This window comes from Ostrinia nubilalis, chromosome 24 (genome assembly GCF_963855985.1).
Source record: "Ostrinia nubilalis chromosome 24, ilOstNubi1.1, whole genome shotgun sequence".
Classification (NCBI taxonomy): Eukaryota; Metazoa; Arthropoda; class Insecta; order Lepidoptera; family Crambidae; genus Ostrinia; species Ostrinia nubilalis.
The window spans coordinates 262,762-281,472 of NC_087111.1; the positions used below are offsets into that span (position 1 = coordinate 262,762).

The 18,711-nt window shown below is 39.9% G+C and overlaps 2 protein-coding genes across 2 annotated transcripts in view; both read right to left on the minus strand.

Annotated features, from left to right (window-relative positions):
- LOC135083630 (protein C12orf4 homolog) overlaps nucleotides 1–11,107 on the minus strand; it is a 16,734-nt gene extending 5,627 nt beyond the window's left edge. Inside the window, exons 1-9 of the mRNA XM_063978333.1 lie at nucleotides 10,848–11,107; nucleotides 9,957–10,284; nucleotides 9,247–9,471; nucleotides 8,927–9,118; nucleotides 7,861–8,034; nucleotides 6,506–6,692; nucleotides 5,251–5,523; nucleotides 4,960–5,035; nucleotides 3,879–4,084 (exon numbers count right to left, since the gene is read on the minus strand). Coding sequence (XP_063834403.1) covers nucleotides 3,879–4,084; nucleotides 4,960–5,035; nucleotides 5,251–5,523; nucleotides 6,506–6,692; nucleotides 7,861–8,034; nucleotides 8,927–9,118; nucleotides 9,247–9,471; nucleotides 9,957–10,284; nucleotides 10,848–11,028 — 1,842 coding nt within the window. The 5' untranslated portion in view covers nucleotides 11,029–11,107. The remainder of the gene's footprint in view (nucleotides 1–3,878; nucleotides 4,085–4,959; nucleotides 5,036–5,250; nucleotides 5,524–6,505; nucleotides 6,693–7,860; nucleotides 8,035–8,926; nucleotides 9,119–9,246; nucleotides 9,472–9,956; nucleotides 10,285–10,847) is intronic.
- Nucleotides 11,108–11,931: 824 nt separating this feature from the next.
- Nucleotides 11,932–14,770, minus strand: LOC135083717 (myosin regulatory light chain 2). The gene is made up of 3 exons (XM_063978438.1): nucleotides 14,661–14,770; nucleotides 13,316–13,510; nucleotides 11,932–12,622 (listed from the first exon to the last, which is right to left on the minus strand). The coding sequence occupies exons 1-3, from the start codon at nucleotides 14,661–14,663 to the stop codon at nucleotides 12,203–12,205; spliced, it is 618 nt and encodes a 205-aa protein (XP_063834508.1). The 5' UTR covers nucleotides 14,664–14,770; the 3' UTR covers nucleotides 11,932–12,202.
- Nucleotides 14,771–18,711: the final 3,941 nt, after the last annotated feature.

Sequence of the window (18,711 nt, forward strand, 5' to 3'; positions counted from 1 at the left end):
CGTTTTTCAATGTGGATTTCTTGAAATTAAAGACGAAAATAATTATTTTGATCGTTTATTAATTATTACAAATTTTGTTCAAAATGTCCGCCTCGGCAACGTATACACTTAAGACATCTTCTTCTAATTTCGACTGTTGTCGTATGCAGCCACATTTCTCTTTTTATTACTAATAAGGCGTTTTCTATTCGTTGTAGTTTTTCTATTGTTTGAATCCGTTACGTACACCAGTTCTTTAGCTTGTCCCCAGACGTAAAAATCGAACGGAGTTAGGTCTGGGGAACGTGTAGGCCACTGTATAGGGCCATCTCTTCCAATCCACGAGTAGAAAACGCCTTTGTAGTAATAAAAAGAGAAAATTAGAAGAAGATGTCGTGAGTGTATACGTTGCCGAGGCCATTTTGAACAAAATTTGTAATAATTAATAAACGATCAAAATAATTATTTTCGTCTTTAAATTCAAGAAATCCACATTGAAAAACGATTGGGAAAAGGTTTTTACATTGCATAAGATAAATAAGTAGGTGTTAAACGTGCTATTCACACATAAAGGGGCTATAAACACAAATTTCGCAAATCAGTCCGAGTAGAGTCAATGCACTAATTTAAGTAATTTGTGAAGTTGTTGTTATTATTTAAACAAGATTAGTATACCGTTTGAATGAGGATAGACTAGAGAAGTTTTGATAAAATCCGAAGATCGCTATCTCTTTTAAAAAAGAAAATTATACCCATGTAAACTTAAATGTTCAGTCCATTTTTAACTTTTCTGAAAACTTCAAAGCTGAATTTTAAAAAAACTAGATGATATTTGCCAGTAAATTTAGATTTGATGCAACCCTACATTAATGCACGTCAAAACAAAATATTTACTTTAGGGCTGCGCCTAGTAGTTTTTTTTTTAATCGAAATTTAATGATGCGATTTGGGTATTTTGGTGACTAAAAAAATTAATTTAAAAGTAGCCGCCTGGCATGGAACGTGTTATGGGGGCTGAAAATATAGGAAATGACCCATTCTATCCGCCAAATCATTTTGGCACACGATGCGCCAAACACCCTGTATTTTCAAGCAATATATCAAAATTCCGTAAAGGACTAATTTTGCTGCCTTGATTGTCTTTCCTATTTTATATACTTAACGCTGTAAACTTATAGTATGATCATAATTTAATTTCATAAAAGTATTATATATTTTTTGCTAAATTATTGTAAAATTACTAATTTATTGTTATTTAACTTATTTCAATTTAAAATTCACTAATGTTCTGTGCTACGTTAATTCAATTTCTTTTGTGTAACGCCTATAATTAAGATAGCACTTAACCTATTATAATATAAGCATGTACAATATTGTCTAAAATGGTGTATGTCTTGTTGGTGTTAATAAATAAATAATAATAATATTATAAGGAGGAAGTGTTTTATTGTTAGTCTGTATTGAATAGGGTCCGAAACTACTACTAGACCGATTTGAAAAATATTTCATTAATAGAATCCTACTAATATAAATGCGAAAGTTTGTATGGATGTCTGGATGTCAACATGTTTGTTAGTCTTTCACGCAAAAACTACTGAATGGATTTCGAAGAAATTTTACAGTATTAATGTATAATAAATAACAACTTTATTATTGGACACTTGTCTAGCGAAAATCTTCTGATCCGTTGTCACTACGATAGCATTCGCTCGCTCAGCAGCACACGCCGTTAACTCCGTCGAATATAGTGCCAGTGATGTCTGCAGACAGAGGACTAGGCAGGATACGTCTGGCTCTATAGTACGACCGCTTAAATGAGACCTCGCATGCGGAACGTTTAACGTTAACCAAATCACTGTGACGTCATATATCTTGATAATTATCCAGGGAACTTTTTTGATTTTATCTCATGTCTAACGACTCCGCCCGCTTCTTAAGATATGTGACGTCACAGTGAAGTGGTTAACGTTAAACGTGCCGCATGCGAGGTCTCATTTAAGCGGTCGTACTATAGGTTAGCTACAACCTGCTGTAACACTTACCGGCTCCATGATCTTCACAGTAATCTCTAAACTGCACGTCCATATTAAAACTAAAAACTCAACTCATTAAAACTCATTTATTTCTGTAAATAGGCTTAAAAAAAGCACTTTTACACGTCCCAGTATTAACCCTACCACTGCTTCAGGACAATAAATGGGCCAGTGCTGAGAAGAAGCAGCGCAAGAAACTCAGTCACTATTGTCAGCCTCTTTTTCAAAGGTTTACATGCTTTAAAATGTACAAAGTTATAAATATTTATGCGAGCTAGGCAGTAACGTATCCCAAACATTTTTACCTTTTAAATAATCATCGACTTTCTAGTAGCCCTTTTTTATTAGGCGGGAAGTGGTGCTAGTCACGTTTGTAGGCACCGAGATGCTTCCATTGGGCTATGTATGGCTAAGATATCTACAACCTGTTATAGACACTCCTTGATCCTCAGCGATCTGACGTGAAGTGGTGCTAGGCTAGTGACGTCTGCAGCCGTCGAGATGCTTCTAAAGGCTTAAGCGGGATATGTCTGGCCACGGTAATACCACAGAATAATAATAAGTACTACGTACAGAAGTTTTACTTCGCGAAGGTATTTAAAAAAATGTATGCTCAATGTCATTAACAATATGGTGTAATTTAGCCTGTCTCAAGAGTCAAGCAAGTTTGTCAGAAGTTTTGTTGACAAACGTCAGTGATCGGTACTGCGCCGAAGCTATAGGGCTGACTTCGGTAAAATGATGTGACGTGAGGTGTCAATCTGCAGAAAATGGCGGAGGAAATACATGATTTAGCATGAATTATCATGAATAATATTAACTACTTATTTACCTCTCAGTGTCTTCAGGCAACTTAAAAAAGTACATTCTGTGTTTTTATTATTATTTAGGCAGTTAAATACTGCACAGTATTTAGTACACCATTTTCTTTATTTTCTTCCATCATACACAAGAATACGCGTGCGTGAGTCAATGTTCGCTCGTATGTGAGGCCTTGTCGAATAGTACTCTTGTAGGGGGCAATCGTGCGTCTTTTGTTTTCGATGTAAACTCGCGGAGATGAACAGGCCTGGTAATACTATCTATACAGTATTCCAACTCGGCCATATTTTTGAAATAAATGTCAACAGCCGCGCGGTACGTCACCATATGACAACATGCGATAGGGCTGCCCACCTGCAGACTATTTTCATTACATCTGCCTACATATAATTTTTATCTAGTTTTGTAAATGTATTATGTGATTGTAATTTATTATTTTATTTTGACAAACAAAATACTTTGTGAATGAAATAGAATCAAAATGCATGTTGTTTTGTGATTAGTAGATTTAATTAAAAAAATAAATTAGTGTTAACATTTAGTAACAAAACTTATAAATTTGCGACCGTAAAATGTATGCGCCTTGACTGAGGCGTATAAAATGCTTGATTATTATACAGGTTGTTAGGTAAATGGTGTACACAAAAGTGGACACTAGCCCAAGTTAACATGTGCATATAAATGGTATGGTGAAGTCAGAAAATTGAATCATCATTTAAATAATTTTAATTTACATACAAATCTGATTTTATAAATTATAATTCATATGAAAATTAAAAAAAAGGATGATATCACTACCTAACACCCTGTATAAATAGGTACTTGTAATTATTTTTATAAAAAAAGAGCGCTTACAGTTTAAAAAACAACACATCGTCCGTTTATTACTGTGGCACATTCGCGACACCCCCGACTTTTGCATGTCGAGCGCATACCGAGATTTGAATTTCGAAGGAAAGCTCGCGTTTCGTCCGTTTATATGAAGTTACAATACTGTATGATAGTATTACCGTGGTCTGGCTCTAGGATAGTTATAACACTCACCGGCTCCTTAATCCTCTCAGCAATCTCCCTTAGCTGTGCGTCCACGGATGGAAAGTGATGTTCGGTGGCGGCGGCGGCGGCAGGCAGCGCGTCGGGCGGCACGCGATCGCTTATCAGCACGCACGCTGATAACTCAGTCGAATATAATCCTAGGGATGTTTGCAGCCGCTGCGATGCTTCTAGAGGGCTAGGCAGGCTATGTCTGGCTGTAAGATAGCCACAACTTACTGTAAAACCCATCGGCTCCTTGATCCTCTCGGCAATCTTATTGAGCTAAGCGCCGACAGGCGGGAAGTGGTTCTAGTGACGTCTGCAGTCGCCGCGATGCTTCTAACTAGGAGGCTAGGCGAGATATATCTGGCTCTAAGATATCCACAATCCGTTATAGAAATTCACTGGCTTCTTGATCCTCTCAGCAATCTCTCTTAGCTGCGTGTTCACAGAAGGAAAGTGGTGATAGTGACGTCTGCAGCCAACGCGACGCTTCTAACGGGCTGCGGACTATGTATGGCTTTAAGATAATAATATCTACAACTTGTTATAGACACTTACGGGCTCTTTGATCATCTCAGAAATCTCTGACGTCTGCAGGCGTGGAGATACTTCTAGAGGCCTAAGCAGGATATGTGTGGCTCCAGAATATCTACCACCTGCTGTAATAGACACCTGATCCTTTTAGCAATCTCTTAGAGCTGCGCGGGAACTAGGTGACGTCTGCAGCCGCCACGATGCTTCTAGCTGGCTGCGGGATATGTCTGGTTTTCGTATAGCTACAAATTACTGTATTAGACACCCACGAGCTCCTTGATCTTCTCAGAAATTTCCCTGAGTTGTGCGTCCGTAGATGGGAAGCTAGTGACGTCTGCAGACGCCCCGAGACTTCAAAGGGTCTAAGCGAGATATATCTGGCTTTAGGATAGCCACCACCCGCTGTAATAGACACCCACGAGCTCCTTAATCCTCTCTGCAATCTCCCTGAGCTAAGCACCGACAGTTAGGATGTGGTGTTAGCGACGTCTGCAGACTCCGCGATGCTTCTAACTAGGAGGCTAGGCGAGATATATCTGGCTCTAAGATATACACGATCTGTTATAGAAATTCACTGGCTCCTTGATCCTTTCGGTGATCTCTAAGTGCACCACAGACGGGAAGTGGTGCTAGTCACGTTTGTAGGCACCGAGATGCTTCTATCGGGCTATGTATGGCTCGTAAGATATCTACAACGTACAACCTGTTATAGACACTCCTTGATCCTCTCAGCGATCTGACGTGAAGTGGTGCTAGGCTAGTGACGTCTGCAGCCGTCGAGATGCTTCTAAAGGCTTAAGCGGGATATGTCTGGCTCTGGCTCTAGGATAGTTATAACACTCACCGGCTCCTTAATCCTCTCAGCGATCTCCCTTAGCTGTGCGTCCACGGATGGAAAGTGATGTTCGGTGGCGGCGGCGGCGGCGGGCAGTGCGTCAGGCGGCACGCGATCGCTTATCAGCACGCACGCTGATAACTCAGTCGAATATAATCCTAGGGACGTCTGCAGCTGCTGGGATGCTTCTAGAGGGCTAGGCAGGCTATGTCTGGCTGTAAGATAGCAACAACCTACTGTAAAACCCATCGGCTCCTTGATGCTCTCGGCAATCCCCCTGAGCTACGCGACGATATTCGGGAAGTGGTGCTGGTGACATCTGCTAGCGTCGAGATGCTTCTAAACTCTGATTTTTAATTCGATGGAATTTTGACATTTCAGAAGTGTTGCCAACATTGAAACATTCCCACTAAGAATGGAGAGCATTTTCACAAATTAAAAAATAATCCTTTCTTGAATTTAAGGTTTCACTTGAAAAACTAAGGCTTAAAAATGTACTGATCATTTCAAAATGGTCATTTGAATTTTTATTATCATATTTTTGAAGTTACAAAAAAAATGGGGAAATTATTTTTCTATTACTGGACTCCCTGGCCAATAATCCATGGGTTACAAACCTTTTTTATGAAAATCCTTTTGTTAATAAAGTCTTAGCTTTTTAAAATAATCAATTTGACAAGATGCCAATTTTATAATCCAAGTTGATTAAGATGACGATAATGATGATTGATGATCAATACATATTTTCGTTTATGTTAATATGTTGTTTTACTGTGTTAAAAACACGTTTTTTTCTATTTAGTCTCTAAAATGTACATAATAATTAGTGTACATTTAATTCACAAAACAAACAATAGTTCATTCTTGAAAGTTGTACTTGATGAAATTTCATTTCATATTATTTATTATTAATTCAAAGCAAAAAAGGCTTATTACATCTGAATTGTCAAAAAATGACAGCTGTTAGAATTCCGTCGAATTAAAAATCGGACTATAGGGGGCTAAGCAGGATAATATGTTTGGTTTTAGGATAGTCACAGGCTGTTGTAATATAACCAACACTCACTGGCCCTTTGATCCTCTCAGCAATCTCTCTAAGCTGCGCGTTCATAGGCGGATAATGTCTGCAGCCACCAAGATTCTTATAAAAGGTTAGGCGAGATATGTCTGGCTCTAGGATGCTGTGACATTCACCGGCTCCTAGAAGACTACGCGGTAATATCTGGTTCGAAAATAGCTACAAACTACTGTATTAGACACTCACGGGCTCCTTAATCCTCTCAGCAATCTCCCTTAGCTGTGCGTCCACGGATGGAAAGTGATGTTCTGTGGCGGCGGCGGCGGCGGGCAGCGCGTCGGGCGGCACGCGATCGCTTATCAGCACGCACGCTGATAACTCAGTCGAATATAATCCTAGGGATGTTTGTAACCGACGAGACGATTCGAGGGGGCTGCGGAAAGGAATACGGCAGATAAGGTTTCAGCTTTTGAATGGGATTCAACTACTTGAACTTTCTTTGAACAATATGGCTTAAAAACTAATGCAGTTCATAACTGTCACACTTCAGATAATTTTGATTCCAGTCCACACCACTACATATTAAATTAACAGACTTGAATACTTTTCTTTGGACATAATTTAAGAAGTTCATGTCGCAGCCACTTCTGCTAGAACCCTTGGTCTCACGCTAATGTCACTTGGTAAAAAAAAACCCAATTAACTATTTTATCAATTTCAAAATAACTTTATCATCATCATTTCAGCCTAGGACGTCCACTGCTTCCACAATGGCCGGTTGGTGGCGGCCTGCATCCAGCTCCTTCCTGCTACTTTTATGAGGTCGTCGGTCCACCTTGTGGGTGGCCTCCACTCCAGAACCTTACTGTCCCACATCGGTTGTCAGTTCTGCGTACTGTGTGCCCTGCCCATTGCCACTTCAGCTTGCTAATCCGTTGGGCTATTTCTGCGACTTTAGTTCGTTTACGGATCTCCTCATTTCTGATTCGATCTCGTCAGTAAAATAACTTAAAATATATTAATTGAAAACTAATCGAGATTGACCGCTTAGAAGGAAGGGAACAGAACTTCTTCTGTCATCAACCCAATCGAAACCCTGGTTTTCCTAAATAAATAAATCAAAGTTACTGAATGGGTGTAAACAGAAGAAACTGACAGACTGATACCACAGAATAATAATAAGTACTACGTACAGAAGTTTTACTTTGACAAACGTCAGTGATCGGCACTGGGCCGAAGCTATAGGGCTGACTTCGGTAAAATGATGTGACGTGAGGTGCCAAAATGCGGAAAATGGCGGAGGAAATACATGATTTAGCAGGAATTATCATGAATAATATTAACTACTTATTTACCTCTCAGTGTCTTGAGGCAACTTAAAAAATTACATTCTGTGTTTATTATTTAGGCAGTTCAATATTGCACAGCATTTAGTACACCATTTTCTTTATTTTCTTCCATCATACACAAGAATACGCGTGCGTGAGTCAATGTTCGCTCGTATGTGAGGCCTTGTCGAATAGTATCCTGTATGTGGGCCATCGTGCGTGTTTTGTTTTCGATGTAAACTCGCGGAGATGAACAGGCCTGCTGATACTGACTTGTCGACGTGGTCGAGAGTGCACAGGTCGCGCATGTCCATAGCGACGATGCGGACGTTGTGCGTCTGCTTGAGCTGGCTGCCCAGGTGGATGGTGAAGCTCTCCTCCAGCCGCGGACGAGGCGCGCCGCCCTCAGCCGCTAGCGGAGGCGAGAACGTGCCGAGCGGGGAGTTGCTGGGAAATAAACAAATGTTGTTTCAATTGGCATTTTAGTTAGATTAGGAGGGTAATCGATGCGATTCAACGCATTTTTTCCCCGTAAAAAAAAAGGAGGGTAATCGAAATGTCACTTAACCTCTTAATTGTGCACGAAACTAGAACCTGAACTTACTGGCACTGGCTTCTTCAGCCAGTGAAAGTAAGGTCCACTTTCCATGATAATCAAAATACTACCAAAGAACCAACATTCATAAAAAAACTTAAAAATATGATAAATTATTGGGCTCTAACTTCTAATACATTTTTCGGTTGATCTAGGGTGATCCTCCTCACTCCTGATTGCCGTGACCTACAGGGCCCATAATGTTCTAATTTTAAGTACATAATGGATGCAATAAACTATTGAGTATCTATCTTCTAAATATATAAAAGGAGAAACTGACTGACTGACATATCAACGCACAGCCTAAACGGCTAAACGTAGGCACTTGAAATTTTGAAGAGACGTAGCTTAGGTACCGTAGAGGTGCACTAAGAAAGGAATTCCCACAGGCACGGGAATTAGCGGGAAAATCCTTTTGTATGAAAAATCTAAACCGCTTAAATTAGACGCTTGAAATTTGGCATGCAGGTACCTTAGTAAACTTAAAGCTTAGTTACAACAGGATATTGCAAAATTCCCACGGGAACGGTAGTTAGCGGGAAAAAACATTTGTATGAAAAAATCTAAACCGCGTAAGATAGATGAAGGGGGTAAAACGGGATCCACGTGTACGAAGTCGCGGGCAGCCGCTAGTTGAGTATATTAATCGAGTGAGATCACTTATCGTTCCCACCCTGTATAGCAGTTTGTGCTACAATGTTTGAAGAAAGGTATATTGTAATGTTATATGTAAAAGGCACTCACGTGGGCGTGTGCAGTTGCGCGCTATGCTGGTACTGCTCAAGCGTGCGCATGAGCCAGGCCCTATAGTGCGCCCGCTGCGCCTGAGCCAAGGCGTCCAACTGCGAGCCCCAGCGGCCGGTAACAAGGCTCTGATTTGAAAGATAATTCGAAATTAACTCACGTGGGCGTGTGCAGTTGCGCACTATGCTGGTACTGCTCAAGCGTGCGCATGAGCCAGGCCCTATAGTGCGCCCGCTGCGCCTGAGCCAAGGCATCCAACTGCGAGCCCCAGCGGCCGGTAACAAGGCTCTGATTTGAAAGATAATTCGAAATTAACTCACGTGGGCGTGTGCAGTTGCGCGCTATGCTGGTACTGCTCAAGCGTGCGCATGAGCCAAGCCCTATAATGCGCCCGCTGCGCCTGAGCCAAGGCATCCAGCTGCGAGCCCCACCGCCCGGCCGCCAGGCTCTGTTGCTCAAAGTGTTCCGCTGCTAGCTCGTTGATCTCCTCCTCTGTTGTTGATAGGTTTAGCAGCCGGACTTTCTCTTCCATTTCTTCTGTTTGGCTAGAAATGGAATCGTTAGTAATATCAGTAATATGTAATACTTTGTATAAACCAGTGGGTACTTGAGAGCTATTAAAGAAAATCTAGTCTGATACATCTTGCTTGGGTGAGTTAAGTCCATGTATTGTCGCGAAATTCCCGTATATCCATCTATAAAATATGTGTATCAAGACTACACAATACACATACATGCACATCTGACGTGGATCAATAAGACTGACAACTGTCCAAATAAAAATGTACAATAATACACACTCTTGTGGTATCACAATATTCATTCCCTGCATTGTCTGAGGTATCACAAACTAGGAAAAAAAACAATTGCTGGGGTAATTTTAAGATTTTTTACAAATCATAAACCTGTATCTTCTTTTTACCTACCTACAATAACATTAAATTAATGTGGGTAGTTTAATCTCATTAGCAAAATTGATTTTATCATTTAAAATTTGACAAAAACACTGATAGGTTTGTTAAACACTTACCTCTGAGTTAGGACCTTGATATCTTCATCCCTATTCTTCACAGTATTCATTACAGTCTTAGCATATGAATTTTCAACTTGCAGTATTGTTTCTAACGCCGGTGAATGCACAAGCTTATGGTACGCTGCAGCAAAGACTTCCTCGTCCGACGTTCCTTTTTGTTCCGCAAACTCCATGACGTTGTCCTTGAACATCTTCTCCCAGTTTTTGACGATGCCTTCTACGTTAAGTTCACTGTTTTTGAGCTGATTAAGGAGCTTTTCATCACGGTCATTGTGGAAGTTTTTTGTCTCTTCAGTGACAAATTCTGCTAGCTTTTCATTGAGTTCTAGAATTGTGAAAATATAACAAACATCAAATAAATTGACGAAAATATCTCTTGCAAGTTTTAAGTACTACCTAAATTACTTTTCAATAATATTCACAACTTCAATGGTTTTGAAAATTTTCAATCTTCAAAATCTAAATCATAATAAAATTAATCACTTTAATTTTTGTTGTATTTCCTAAATTGAAAATGTTCATGTTTCTAGATACCCTCATATAATTAAAAAATACAAGTTGTTTCGTAAAGTAGGGTAAGTTAGAAGAAAAAAATGCATACCCACAATATCCAAGTGGAAATTAGCACTTGCCTATCTACTTCATTTTCTGGATGGAAATAAATCGGTAAATCATTGTTCACATGTTTATCAATAAAATTAATGATTAGGGTAGACAATTTAACTACAAAATGGGCGTATCAGGACGGAAGTTACCCATTACTGCATGATTACAATCGTGTATGTGCGATGCATTTACACTCATAAGAACTCCTCTTCCCTCTTAGAACTCCACCTAAGTAGCTTATGAAAGTATTATAAGCGTAATAAACATAAAAATGTAGCTCACCATCTTCTAAATACACTGGAATGTGAAACATGTTGATAACTCTTTGCACGAGCTCTCTCGTGGATCCGCTGTGAGGTATCTCCACGGGGACCTCCAATTTGAACAGCAAATCTTCGTTGGTACATGTTGGAAACGAGAATTTAAACGTTTTTGTTGTATTTTGAACTGTTTCTGCGGTCATTTTCACACCAAAACACAAATACAGCTGACAGCAGAAGTGCCAGCCAGCGAATTGTCTTTCTTGTCAATGTCACTACTGTCACAGTTGGCTTCGTTCCCGTTTACGCATTTGGCATTTATGAATTATTTTCTGTAACAAATTAAAGAATACCGTTACCGTTGTAATAAAAGATTATTTTTTATTTTATTATCCGATGGAGTAGTTGCATAGTAGTGCCAGTTCCCAAGTTCGATCCCGGTCCAGTCCATTTAAAAAGATTAATTTGTGCCATATAGTTGTTACTTATGACGTACTTGATGCCACTGGGCATTCTCTGCCAGTCATCCTTTGGGCTAAACAGGAAAAATTCGTTTGGCAATTAGTTTAAAAGAAAATAATGTTTTTCTGTCACATTGTAGAGACCCTTTGTTATATTTTATATTAACGAGCCACCCAGGATTCCCATGGGTGCTGTGTAATACCGTCCCCAAGAAGTCCTAGAGTCATTCTATTTATTGCTAAAAACTGCATTGAATTTCGTTGTATATGTAGTTTAAAATATCTATGTATAGAAACACTAGGGGTGACTTCGTATAGACTAGTGTGTAAAGAAGCTGCTTAGGTCGCTCATCTAGCTCTACATGGCAGCATAAATGTGAAGAAAGATCGTGCTTTCAATTAGTTATTGGCTAATTGCTATTTTTGGCTTATGTTCCTAAAAAGTCTCCTCGATAATGATTAGCACAGTTAGGTAACTACGAGTAGGTGCTTTCGTGAGATTTGAGCCCTCCTATGAGTTTATTGTATTTGCGCCTGAAATAGCCTAACTGGGAATCGAACCCGTACTTGGCACCACGCCAGAGCAGAAATAACTGTTTGGGTTTGTGTCGGGTTAATGTTCGTGTGTAATGATAAAGTCGTGGATTATAAAACGGCCTTAGAGGCGCATCTAGTCTAACATAATCAGACTTTTAAAATCTTTATTTGAAAATTATAATGAATACATAGTATTCTTTACAAAATATCTGCTTTGATCTTCGGGGACAGCACTACACGAGTTGGTAATAGTAGAACTATATTTTCATTATATATAAATAAAAAAATGGAAACAATAAATTACATATAGAAATTATAATAAAAAGTCGGTTCTAGATGTTGCGAACCGCGGGTCGGGCGGAGACTGGCGCGGGTGGAACTACGCAGCTTCGCCGCCCTCGTCCTCCTCCGCGGCGGCGGTCAGCATGGTGATGAGCTTGGTGGTGTCGATGAAGCCCTTGTCGTCGATTTCCATCTGGTCGTACGCCTCGTCGACCTCGTCGGCGGAGAACTTGTCTCCCCAGGTCATGAGCGCGTGCCTGAGCCTCTCGGAGTCGATCTTGCCCTCCTCGTCGAAGGTCTTGAAGGCGTTGATGACGACGTCGTCCTCGTCGGAGCCGCCGGACATGCGGTTGGCGAAGAGGGTCAGCAGCTGCGTGAAGTTGATCGGGCCGGGGGCCTCGTTCACCATCTCGTCCAGCTCCTTCTCGGACGCCAGCCTGCCGAGCGAGTCGAAGGTGGCGCGGAGGTCGTTCTTGCCGATGATGCCGTCCTTGTCGTGGTCCATTAGCTGGAAGGCCTGCGGAAGAGAGATAGACATCAGTTATGGTGTACACCTTCAAAGCATCATGAGTTTCCTTCCATGATTGGTTTATATTACTGTTGAGGAAATTAGGAAAGATGCTTCGCGGAATCGTAATGATGTCACGATAGTAAGATGTGGAAAATGTGCGCGTCTGCGCGAATGATAACAAACGGCGGCTGTGTTTACAAAACACGTGCCGCGCACGCGCTACGTTTGTAGAGCCTATTGTTTGTTAGTAGCCTAGATTTGTAAATCTTGTTTGCTACATTTTTACTATGAAAGTTTATTTTGGTCACTATTTTGCTCTACAGGCGCCCTCGTGACTGCTATTTTTCAAGTAGTATGAAGTTACAAGCAATAAAAAAAAATGATCTCTAGAACATAGAATGAAATCTTTCGCTTGTGGTTGTTACACTACAGATTCCTTGATATCCTTTGATAATCCTGCTTATCTGCCTTTAACAAGGTATTCTAGGGACCTAGAGTATTCTTAGAGGCAGATCTCGGAAATCTGCGTAGATACATGTGCTCTGAATGAGCATGCAATCCGAACCTCTTTGTGAATTTACTAATCACGCCTAAAGTTCTTAAGTTATAGCTCTCCTCATTCTACACCAGAAACCCAAGAATGCAATGGGAACTTCTTTGTGTACTTAAGCTAAAGCTGCTGATTCTTCAGAAACCCACCTCCTTGAATTCGGCGACCTGCTTCTGTGAGAACATGGAGAAGACGTTGGAGCCGGTGCGCTTGGCCTTGCGGCTGCCGCGGGAGGATTGCCTCTCGCTGCCGCCGCTGGCTGCGGGCGCCGCTGGTGCGGGCGCCTCCTCAGCTGGCGCATCTTCTTTCGCCTTCTTCTTCTTTACTTTCTTATCCTTATCCGCCTGGAAGAGAAGACAGCCCGTTTTAAATACTGAATACAAAACACTGGAATTCTATACATCATTTTCGATTACGATTTTATCTGTTTTTGCTGTTTGAAAAGCATACCTATTTCGGTTTTCGTTATAGTTGGATTCATTTAACTCCAAGTTTCTGTTCTGTTTAATTTTGTCTTATTAATCGAAGTTACATTTAGCATCTCAAAATTTTCTAGTCAGAAAAAGATTCCTAAATTTTCTTATCTTTTGCGTTCCGATAATTGATAAATTGGCGCGTGGTCGTATTTATTTTCGGAGGCATTTCAGCACTCGGCTCCAGTTTGGGAGGGGCCGGCGACGCCTCTAAATTTAGCCCCAACCTGGCATCCGCTTACATTCGACGTCCATCGGAATGTTACGTAAAAATATTATAAATAGATTATCATGTGTTCCGATTTTCTTCGCTACTGTATCAGTGATATTAATAGTTAGATGTGTTTTGAAATTATTTGTAGTGTCTAAGTTTCTTAGATCTGTGTTTTAAAGTTCTGCTTTGAGGTACGTAAGTATGCTATCGAATCCGAAGCTATAAAATTTGTTAATCTCGCTTTTGAACTGAAAGATTTTCGGCCCGGTTTGTGAAGTTTAGAAGACTAGTTCTCATAGAAGATGCTTCAAACTCAATTGAAACTCAAGCTCTATTTGAATAGACCTGTGATTGTTAGAGTTTAAATATTTTGACTAATCACTGGCTTGAATCTTTTCTCAAGTGCCATTTCAAAATAAGGGCCTAAGTAAACTCAGGTAGGCCTAGTATCTTCAATAAATTAAGCTTCTTTTCGTTAAGTTTATTTCGTTTGATTTATTTTTTCGACTTGTCCCGAATATTCACATATTTTTTTATATTTCAATTTAAAGGATTGTTAATTTTATTTGTTTAAGCAGTAATTTAAATTTCCTATATCATCGTTTTGTCCGCTTCTACAGCTTCTATTCGTATTTGATCACCGATTGATTGTCTATACTGATTGACTGCCCTACCCCAATCTTCGAAGCCGTTCATCTTCACGTTTGTATTGTCACTGTTATCGTCCACGCGTATTGTTTGAGCTTGCATTTCTTTGCATTATCACAGTTGATCACTTCACTTCACTTTCACGTCACCGCCACTTACCATTGTGTTGTGTGTTGGACGATCGACGAAGGAGAGACTGTGCTCGACGGCAGTCCCACCCTGACTCCGAAGACTCGGTCCCGGCGGAACATCCAGGAGTGTTCCCCCTCCCTTCCTCCCGAATTGGTTGCGCCTGCGATTCCATATTTAGTTCGACGAATCGGATCTTCCCCGAGCGTATTCGCATCAGACCGGTCGGGGCGGCTCGCGGGCTCGGCCGTCGCATCAGCTTTGTCATTTACAAAAATAATCAGCTCACCTGATTCTGTTTTAGTTTTCGAGGTCCGATCCGGAATTGCAGTATTTTAGGAATCTGCCATTGACGACGACGCTAATTTTGAAATGCAAATTGCTTTGTGGTTTAGTCAGGAATGTTTATTGTTGTTAAACTGTAGGGAAAGCTAGTAGTTAGGGAGTAACGCTTGTGGTTACAGGCAGTTGATCTTCACATTTCGACTTTCACGATTTCTTGTGGTGGTTCACTTCCTTCGAATAGCCTGTCATGGCGCAAACTTTAATCCTAAGGAGGTTTCTTTTATTGTTATTGAATCAGTAATTATAATTACATATTGGTAATGAGTAAACACGAACGTGTATCACATCGACTGCGAACGAGTGTTTGGTATCTCTTTAGTGAACTAAAATACAATTCTATTTAGATGCTGACAGTAGGTAGTTTACTCCAAAAGTTTGATCAAAGCTATTGTCGATAACATGTGTTTAGCAAGTTGATAGGTATATGAACTTAATGCTAACAATAATTTCGGTGACTAAAAGATTTACATTTTTACTGCTAAGTTTTTGTCAGATTCAACAACTCTCAGGGTTTCAAAAAGTTCTTGGATTGTTACTCAGGTAAAAAAGTCGTCCATGCACACAATAAGTAATCATCAAAGATGTGTGATAAAATTCTGATACAGTGCAGTGTTGGAATTTATAATACAGAATTGATACGTACCTATGTTGTAGCAGTGGTTGCTTTTTGGAATTCTATTTGTGAATGTTACGCGTGGTTACGCCTTGAACTGTTCTTCATTAGATAATAGAATTGTCTACATTATGTAGGTAGGTATATGTAAGTTTGTATGATTTTTGATATAATTAATATGGTGTTGCTCATTTTGTCCAGTACAAGCCTGTCTACTGTCTCTATTACTTTCCAAGTCTCAACAGCTTCATAGAGATTTTTTAATTTAAAATGTTTTTATTCGAGCATTGGTTAAATATTCAGTTAGAATCCTAAAAGTAAATCTAAACAAAATACATCCATCTTAGAATATAGAAACCCTTAATTAATTTTAATATATAGACACCTTATTCAATTATTAGTTGTATCCCTGTTTTGTGCACCAAATAAAATAAAATTATGAACTAGGTACTTAGCAAGATTGATATACAGAGTTAATTGTTTTAATTTTTATGGTTGATCCATCATGCCATTGGCTTTATGCCAAAATGTTTTCATTAGCCAATATTAATGTGATAAAAAGGTAAATAATCAAAGGATAGAACCGTCATCTCTATACACATAGAAAGATCACATGTCTGTTGTTTTGGGCGTCTCAAAATTTCGTCACATCCTGCATGCCAGACGTCATGTCTTATTTATTAGGTTCGTGGACTTGCGGCAACGAAAGTGATTGAATCTGGCTGGCAGAGCTGTATGAGCTGTATCAAGAAAACTGTGACGACACGCGCACGCAGCCAAGATGAATCATGCTATAAAATATGAGGGTAATTTTAAATTGAAACTGGTCTACGTGAGTACTACAGCGTAATAGTGGCGCTATTAGAAATAGGTGACCAATATAATTTATATCGGCACCTAAATATCAAACGGAACTGTAATGAAACTAAGTGAAACTATGATTTTAAAAGATCATGGCAAAATGTTACTGATCACAATATTATGACAATTGGCTGATAGCGGGTTCGATTCCTGAGTCGACGTTAATTTAATTGGATTAGCAGACTATGCGAATGAATAAGACTAATGGGGTAAGAGGATCATAATTTGACAAATAAAATCATATGTAGAGACATCATCCTGAGATGCAGTCCGTTCCCTTCAGATTAACATATTAAATAAGGTCTGCAAAAGTGCAGAGTCTTCAGATACTGTGGAGAACAATTTGAAGTTGTAGGCAAAGTTAATTACTTGCTAGTCAAATAATGCTTCCTTACATATTAGTCTTTGCTGAGTTTTAGGAAAAATATTAGGAAAATTCATAAATACAATGCCCTATTCGATTCGTTTGACCCAGTTATTTGACAACGATGAAGTTGGGAAGCAGACGGTGATTCTCAGATTCAGAATATCAATTTTCTGTTTGACTTTTCTCGAACCAAAAACGCTTCCGATGTCTCAAAGCCCAGCTGTCCCTCACAGAGATAGTTTAGGCGAAAAACTCCACCGGTGTGGATTACAATAACCTTATTTCAGCGGCTGAGTCACGCGCCGCGAATAGCGCGCGCGCACCGATACCGTGACGTCACTGATCGCTGAATTGTTGCCCACTTACACAGTCCTACTGAACTGAAACCTGCGTGGGATAGAAAGATCCTTTACAAAACATGAAAAGAAAGAAATACACAATCAATCAATCAATAAAGCATTTACTGTGTCCGTTATACATAGGTACCTAATACAGAAAACAAGAATAGAGAAAATAGACGACATAATTTAGGCTCTTTTATGGCTATGAAGAGTATGAAGTGAACTCTTCCAGACAACCTAAGGAGATTATTTTGAACAATATTGATGTCAAACATATATCACCACAAATGAAATAAATAGATGGCCTTGTTTGGTGGTGCACGGAGATACAATACTAAAGCCTGGTCCGTGAGCACGTAGAAACTTGGCCAATGACCCCAAGCTACCCATCCTTATCGCTTGCGCGTAATTATATTGCTGTCGCGACTGTGCGACGGGCACCCGCAGTGAGTGTGCGAGCGCGACAGCAACATAATTACGCGCGAGCGATAAGGATGGGTAGCTTGGGGTCATTGGACAAGTTTCTACGTGCTCACGGACCAGGCTTTAGCTGCGGTAGCGGGTTCGAATCCTGCTGAAAGGTAGAATGCATTGAGCATAGTTATTTTGGATTATTATGACAGTTATAATTATGTTATCCTATACTATAATAGGTAAAGTCAGAAAGGAATCAGTATCATCACATTCAACATAATAAATCAATCACAAGCATTAAAAATGTAGAGTCCGCGCATTTGTAATAGGAAATGCATATTCAGGATAAACACAGGGATAAACATGAGAATCTAGATTATGCCCGTTTTCACCATCAATCCCTAATTTTTAAGTGCCCCCATGAAAACAAAATGCCTGTTAACTGTGTTACCATAGGGGTCGCTAAAAAAATTAGGAATTGATGGTGCAAACGGGCATTAGGTACCTATATGAGAATTATTTTCATAAGAAAATTGCTTTTCCAAATCATATTGTCACCTAAGATATCCGTCTTACTGCTGAGGACATCAAATTCAAATTCAAATTATTTATTGCATGTCACATGGAACATGGAAGTTCTTAGAGGGAGAGTCCTACACAAACCACTAACTGCCACAGCAGTCAGGTTTCCTGATGATAAATAAAGCCTACCTACCTAATGCAATCCTTGGCCATTTTACCTACGCTTCTAGTCCCAAACTAAGCAAAGCTTGTACTATGGGTACTAGACTAGACAACGGATAAACATACTTAAATACTTTTTTTTTGTAAATACATGCTTATTACATAGCAATACCCAGACCCGTCAAAGAAATTAAAATTCATCATTTCAATTTCTGCCCGGCCGGGAATCGAACCCGGGACCTCTCGGCATAGTAGTCCGTTCCGAACCACTACACCAAACGGCCGACTAATATGCATGCATTGTCTATGTTCACCTGGTAATCGCACCCAGTTATGAGCACAGAGGCGTTGAACTCAAAGTAAACAAACTATGCTTAATGACGTGATTGCATTACTTAACGAGTGACGACGATGACTCCAAGTTACCACACCGGCGACCTCATGACGTCACGGTGC